This window comes from Sturnus vulgaris, chromosome Z (genome assembly GCF_052056855.1).
Source record: "Sturnus vulgaris isolate bStuVul1 chromosome Z, bStuVul1.hap1, whole genome shotgun sequence".
Lineage (NCBI taxonomy): Eukaryota > Metazoa > Chordata > Aves > Passeriformes > Sturnidae > Sturnus > Sturnus vulgaris.
Genome location: NC_142283.1, coordinates 7536958 through 7544686, shown reverse-complemented (window position 1 = coordinate 7544686; position 7729 = coordinate 7536958). Strand labels below are relative to the sequence as shown.

Here is a 7729-nt window from a genome sequence, read left to right as displayed (position 1 = left end):
GGACTGGCTAAATCTGTTGTTATCTGAGGGAACCAGCCTCTAAGCTTCATTGCACAGGACTAAAAGTGGCCCTTACCTTGCCAGATGAGTCTATTCTGAAAATTAAACATTAGCGAAAATAAGTGCTCTCATTCTGTAATAGCAGCAATTAGAAATTTTCATGGTTTGCTTGTTCATTAGTAATGCATTGCCAGAAAGCTTTTGCGTGGAAAATACAGCAAAGGGAAAGCTTTCTGATCTGGACCACTTGCAGGGTTGGTTTTTGTTGGTTTTTTTTAATGACTTCTCTTCCTAAGCAAATTTCTTAGTAGAGAGGGAGCAATTCAGTACAAGAAACATTCAATAGTGGAGATATTATCCTTCATCTGCTGACTAGAAGAATATTAAAGAATCCTTAAAAATGGCAAAAAGGCAGGCTAAGCCCAAGATAGGCATAAAGCCATCACAAAGAATGTTTTTTAAATCTTACATTTGATAAGACAATTTCCAAGATTGTCTTTAGAGAAGTCTTTTTTTCCACAGAAGACTTAGTTAATTACAGTAAATAGGTTTACCTTCAAATTACAGAATTTAGTATGAGGTTTGAAAAACTTTTATTTGAACTGATGGATTATGAGCAAAATGTAAAATTCCTGTCTTAGAAACACTTGCATAATTTTAAGGAATAGACAGTGAAGAAGAATCTAATCAAATACTTATAGAGACTGCAAAACATTTCGGTAGTAGACAAGAGGAAGAAAAGTAAAAAGCAGTCAGCACTTTTTTGGGTTTTCTTTAGCACTTCAATGAGATAACTATCCCCTGGAAATCTTCATTGCCTTGTTCTTGATCCCCTACCTTTTCTGAGCATCCAACATGGCTTTTTTTTTTCTTTTTTTCTTTTTTTTTTTTAATTATTAGAAGCAAAATAATGTATAATTTTGACTCTCTTTAAAGAGGTATAAGTGGAAAAATGCTACTGTTAAGGACTTGCTCACCCTGGTTGCTTTCAGACAGCCACCTCTGCCTCAACATTTTCTTCCCTCTCCACATTCCATGCTCACCCTTCTCAGGGCATTTTCTTTTCTTTTTAAATTTCAGACAATTTTGCCTTGTCTTCCTAGATGTTTTGGGAATTTTACAGTCTTTGGGTTGACTCTCTGCAACAGCTACCTTTTCTGTTCCACTTGACCTGACTACTTGCAGATGCAGGCATCTCAGAAGGCAGCTTTACTACTTTGGAGACCTAAGTGAGGCTCCACAGGTAGGCGGCTGGAGCCCAAATCTCCTATAATTGACACAAGCAGATCCGTGCTCCATCGGGTGATTCATAACCGCTGAAAAGAAAGCCAAGTGCTCTGAAGTGAGACTCTGTCCTCATTAAACACATACGGCCTAGAAAGACCAGGCTCATGGTTCAGGCACTTCACTTGGGTAAGTTCCAAGTCAGCTGGAGAGAAAATGCCATCCTGTGGTCTGGGATGCCTCACTGGGGGCTCTTTTTTATCAGTGTGTTTCTATCTGTAGTCTAAATTGTGAGTAACTTCGTCAGTGTTCACTGATGCCCCAGTCCAACCCCCAGCCTCCCAGAGGTTCCATTACAGGAGAACAGAAGGGCAAGGGAGCATTGTTTGGAGAAGGAACAAAACACATGTGATGGAAGCGGTACTGGCTGCAAATATTAAATCGGAATAAATGACAAATATAACAAAGACTGCAAAATGCACAACGAATTCATGGATGAGAATATATCCCCATAGCTTTGGCAGTTTGGTTCAAAACTGCTTGGTAATTCAGGTTTTGAATCCTACTGCATGCTTCAGTGAAGAGGGTGGAAGAATAAGTAATGTGAAAATTGTTTAAAATACAGTATTAGGGTTTTCAAGGGAGTACTATTGCATTTCATGCCTGAGGGGGCAAATCTACTCTGAAGAAATGTTTTGAAAAAAGATAATACTAAAAAGTGTAATTTTCCTGCCTTATCCCCTCACACACGTTTCTTCCCTTCCTTGATATTTGTATTAAATATGAAGCAATCAAAGCAGCAATCACACAACTAGAGCGTACACAGACTTTGGAAAAAAAACTACAGGTGGGGAGAACGAATATTTCCAACTCAATGCCATACCCTACAGTTAATTTCCTTCATTTATGATATCAACCAACGCTTGCAGCAGTCTATCATCTCTATGCTTGTAAGGTTTGGCATTATAAAAAAGATCAACGTAGTCACTGTACAGATTTTCTTCTGAGCCTCTCAACTGGGAGGGCTTATTCAATTTTTTGAGGGCTTGATAGAAGTGTTCATATGGAATGTTTAACTTCTCACTTGCAGTCTTCTTTGGCAGTTGCTTCTGATCCATCTGCCTGCTAAAAGCACTTTGCAGTAAATGCAGCATGGCCTCTGATGGGATTTTATCTTCTGCTTTGTCACTGCTGCTGCTGGTGTCTTCTGTGGCTTTGGGTTTCTCACTCAGGCTCTCTAGTGTGGTATGGTCCTAGAATACAGATTAGCACGAAAAAAGGTCAGATGTCAGTGAAAGACTGACTGGATTAAGGTTTTCTCTGGTTGGTGATCTCCATCTATATGTGGGAAAATGTTATTTTTTCATTCAAGAGCCACTTGGGCATCTAGAAAACAAGCAGACTATTATCAACCAAAATAAATTATTGAAAGGGACTATAATGTATAAAATAACAAATCTCCCTGCAATACCGGCAGTTTTAAATTCAGATTCCACATTGGCAAGATATAACAAGTCATTTTATATCATTTTTTTTCCCGGTCTTAAGAGGTATTTCCAGTTGTGCCACGGGACACAGCACTCTAAATGAAGGAAACATATATGCAGTGGTGATGGCAGCTCTGATTGTGCCTTGTACTCTTAGGAAAAGGATAGAACCAGTGTTTCTATACAATTTTCTCTGTAAAGGATATCACCTGAGAAAAAGACAGTGAAGTATGGCTAATGGGTGGTCATAACACATATCTAGGAGACTTGGAAGATCAATCCCGAGTACAGGTTCATAGAGCAGTTGGTGGGAGGCATGATCTTGTTTCAACACTAATATATGCCTGCAGACCTTCCTCATTCAACCTAGAACAGTATCTCTAACTGAACATTGATTTTATCTTCATGTAATTTTTTTCCACATCCACTCATTTTCTCCTACAGCACCTGCTGAATCCACTTTTCCTTTCTTCCAATTGATTTTCTTGCCCATGGCTGCCAGACCTGGGAACATTTATGTAATGGACTTAAAAACCATTATCCCGCCCACCTTTCATAACCTGTCTGAGGAAGGTTAAACTATCTGTGCTTTATAGATGTCCTAATTACTTAATGGGGAGACAATTTGATGTGATGGGATTATTTTCTGAAGCTGTTGATGGAATCAAGCACTATGAAAATGTGCATTACTACCATCCTGTGCATCCTGAAACTCGGGGTCACTCTGTCTAGTAGTGTTTTTAGAGCACTCTTTTCTGTAGGGTAAACAGGGGGTGCTAAAGGATCTGGCAGCAACTGATCACTGAGCCAAACCGTTTGAATCAGTGAGTCCCTGACTTTTTTCAAGCCCTTTGTTCCTGAAATTCCTTCCAAACTCGCTGGAAGCACTTCAGCAGGCAAAGTTCCTTCAGACTGTGACACTTGTTCTCGACGGAATTGCATAAATTTAGTGTGTCTGTCAGAGGTGTCTTCCTCCCTCCTTCAACCACGCAGCTGCATTAACCATAGGGCTCCTTGATCTAGGAGCAATTTCCTGTTATCATCCTAAGCCCTTTATATTTTGCAATTTGAAAACAGAGACTAATAAAAATATCAGTTTTTGACAGGGGTAAAATTACGATATTCACTCAAAATCAGTCAGGGGTTAGATGAAATGAATGAATGCAAAATGAATATGTGTCTTCTTACTAGGCAAAAAAAAAAGCCAAAAACCAAACCCAAACGATTTTCTTATAAAATGAAAAATATGTAAGGAATAAATATAATATAACTCTACTTCTACAAGATCTGTCATCTTCTCCACTCCTCTTCTGTCATTCTGCACAGCATTGTAGGATGTATACACACGTGGCTGCTTCATGTGTTCAGGCTGGGTAGCAGTGCCATGCAAAATCAATTTCCAGTTTACAATCCTCCCCTCGTTTTGTATTCGCCTGGACTGAAAAACAAGTGTGGCATCAGAATAGGTTCTCAGGACATAAAATATCAAAATAGACACTTGAATGCAAAGTACACAGAAGCGAACAAAGCTAATTATCAGGCTTTCAATACCTACCTATAGAGTTTGATTCATAACCACAAAACCCCCCAGATATAGTAGAGACAGAGTATAATAGAATGTGGGATTTAATACAATAGCTAAACCATTCAAAATATTCTCATTTTGATGTTACAATTATTAATTCATCGTGTAAACATCAATGGAATTTTGTCATAACACAGAATGCTAGAAGTTACTGAAGTAGCATTTTGCATTATTAGAACTTGTTCACTAAGCCATTCTTTGGTAATTTCCTTACAAAAGTTACCATTGGAAATGATAATGTGAGCTACTATTCTTTGCTATTATGTGGTGTACAACAGCAATCTGAAATACAGTGTGTGGAAGCAAGCAGCAAATGTTTATTAATAAATTTTGGTGGCAGTACTTCAGAAATAGAAAGTCGAAGAGACAAGTACAGAAAACACAAAAACCTACTAGGTGAGGAAAGAGTGTATTATGCCTTGAGGACAAAAATCTTGCTTTATTTTAAGTTTCAGGAAGCTCTCACTTGAAATGAGAGTATATTTACAAACAAAATGCTCTTCTTAACTTTGTTCCACAAAAATGCATTCAAAGAACAGGATATCTGTAACCATGTAAGACTGCAGCATTAACACTACATTGCTGATAGTAATATTTACTCCTGGTGCCTTGTCCATCTGCTCAGCTCTTGGCAATACCCTCCCTGTTTACAATTTGAGGCCAATAGGGGCTGAAGGCTCAGTGTCTGACAGGAACCTTTCAGTTTTTGGCAAGATCTGACCCCTAAGGACAAGCCAATTAACAGACAACTTCAATGAGATGAGTGAGCTTGATCACTCTCTCTTTGAAGGGAATTATTTTTCAGTTGCCTACAAAGCAGCTTAATTCTGGTGTCTTGCTGTTCTAATCTATATCCCCAGGTGGCCTTAGTAAACTGATTTATGTCATATCTGTAGACTACTTGGCTTTAATCCTTAAACATTGTTCAGCACTAGATACTCTCAGAAAGAAATCAGGGAAATGTATACATCAGAATAGGTTGCTGAGATCACCCCAAAAATCATTAATTCGAAATGTTTTCAGGTAATGAAAACTGTGCACATGGACCAAGAGAAGACCAGCTCCATGCTGTGTTCTTTTCTGCAGAAAAGAATTTCCAGTTAACCATACGTTAATTTGATTTCATATTTCAATTCAAGAATCACTGAAAACTTTATTAAGTGGTTAATTTTATTGACATGTGCCTGAAAAACCTAGGCATAAAATTTTTTTGACAGATACGTGTCAGTGAAATGAGAATGGTGCTTTGAATTTAGGTAAAGAGCAAGAAAATCTGACCCTACTTTTATCTTTCATCTTTAACCCAGCTGGGTATCTTAAATAACCTGTCATTTAGCTTGCTTAACGAGCAGGCTCGTTACCCAGTGTGCTGTAGTGATGAGTGATCATTTCATCTGTGTTAGCTCCCAAACACAGCTAGTTAGCATACAGGCATACTCACCATATCAGTAATTCTTAAAATCCAGGTGCCTGCTGGATTCTCCCCCCATGTGTGGACAGACATGAAGTCCCAGTTCTTGAAGCCATTGGGAGATTTGTCTCTCTCCCTCTCAGCCAGTAAGACAGTGCTGGTCCCTGTGTGGGTGCAAGATCAACACTCTGATTGTCCATGTGCTGCCTGTTCCTACTTTTCCTATTTGTCAGTTTGCACGCTGCCTAGAGCAGAGGTGACCTGGAAAATACACTGTTCAGCACTGGCTCCTGTAATATTTTTACAGCAGTGCTTAGGAGTGCACAAGCTTTTAGGTCACAAATAAGGTACATCTTGTTCAGTGTTCTATCTCTGTCACAAAAAGGTAGTGAATGCACATAAAAGAAGCATAAGGAGAAGATGTCAGGCACAGCCAGTCTTTCCCACCAATGAGCTGTTCAAGAAACTTCTGACATGGAAGTTTTGAAGGCAAACCAGCTCATGCAGTATTATGAAACCACAGTCTTATCGTGATTTCATCACTGGTTTGGGGCATTTTTTGGTGAGTGGATGCATATTGCTACAGCCTGGTCCTCCAACAGGGTGAAAAAGGTATTTGCATTGTTATTATTACAAAAGTGCTGCAGATCACAAGGCATTTCTGCAGCAAAAGAGATTCTACTGCACAGGAGGAAATTTGTTTGGCTTGTTTACATATAAGGAAAAAGAACAAGGGAGCAATATTTACATAATAAGGAGCAGTGAAGCCCCAAGGAGCCTTGTCACAATTTATAAATATATTTAAAGGTAATACTATAAATATAGAAAGGAATGACATACATTTGCTAATGTAATGTTTTGGAGGAAAGAAAGCAGCAAGAAATAAGGGAAAAACAATTTAACCATGAAAGCAAAATGATAGTGCAGTGGAGGCAGCAGTACTTGATGATTGCTACCTAGAAACAGAAAAATTAGATCAGCCTGATATTTAAATTCATATGTGAAAGCTTGTATTTTTTCCCCTACTTATATCAGTGATCTAACAGACGTCACTCTTACTTGTTTATAATAACTTTTTTTGTCTGATTGTGCTGTTTCAGGGCATTGTCAAGACAACTTGCTGTATTCTGGCTCATTTTAGTGCAGTTGTATTAAGGTGCCTAACAAAAACACTTTCGTTTTTAAATACACCAATGGGGAGGTGCATGAAATGAAACCTAAAGAATCAGATATCTTCAGTTTTCCATTAGTCTGCTAAATCACAGGAAGTCTGATAAGAATTATTGATCTATAATTTGTTGTCTGCCAGGAGCCCTGTGGTTTCATAGGTCCAGTTGCCTCTGTGAAAATATTCTGTGCCTTCATTTTCTGTAGGATGGTTTTCAAATCTTTTTCACAAAAAGGACCCGGAACAGGTGAAGGCTAAAGAGATGTCTCTATAGCTCTCTGGATGCTTCATCCTCAACTGGATTTGGCCAATGATATATTTAGCTCTCTTTTATCACTGAAAACCACATTTTTTTTCATAAAGTAAATGTTACACACTACAGCAACACAAACAACAACAACAAAGAACCACATTTGCCTCCTGTACCTGATGGAGAAACCAGAGTGACATGAAGATCACCTCTACGAGAATACTCGATTGTTGCCTCGAGCTGCACGTGCTCCAGAGATGCAATGGAGTTCTCTTGACCCTCACAGGCTTTTGTGGGAATTTCAATGATGACTTCTTCATTTGCTCTTAATAATCTGTCAGAATTGAAGTAGTTATTTGATTACCCACAGGAACTTTTGATTCTGGGTCATAAAGTGTAAATGAGACTTTTAACAGCCGTTTCAGAATGATGAGAAAGGTAGAGTCAATGCCAGCTCAACAAAACAAGGTAATGTTGCTCTTTATCCTCTGCAGAGAGACAGACTCTGCATAGCTTTCTCTGCACAGCTCCCATTACTTCCAAAAAGAATGGGTATCTAAATCTCCACATAAATAATTCTAAACTCAGGATCATGGGATCTTTG

The 7729-nt window shown here is 38.6% G+C and overlaps 1 protein-coding gene across 1 annotated transcript in view; it reads right to left on the bottom strand.

The window, feature by feature from the left end:
• Positions 1-829: 829 nt before the first annotated feature.
• The window catches only part of PCSK1 (proprotein convertase subtilisin/kexin type 1), a 26855-nt gene continuing 19955 nt past the window's right edge, over positions 830-7729 (bottom strand). The window contains exons 11-14 of the mRNA XM_014883883.2: positions 7302-7459; positions 5738-5871; positions 3988-4149; positions 830-2477 (exon numbers count right to left, since the gene is read on the bottom strand). Of these exons, the coding sequence (XP_014739369.1) occupies positions 2115-2477; positions 3988-4149; positions 5738-5871; positions 7302-7459 (817 nt within the window). The 3' untranslated portion in view covers positions 830-2114. The remainder of the gene's footprint in view (positions 2478-3987; positions 4150-5737; positions 5872-7301; positions 7460-7729) is intronic.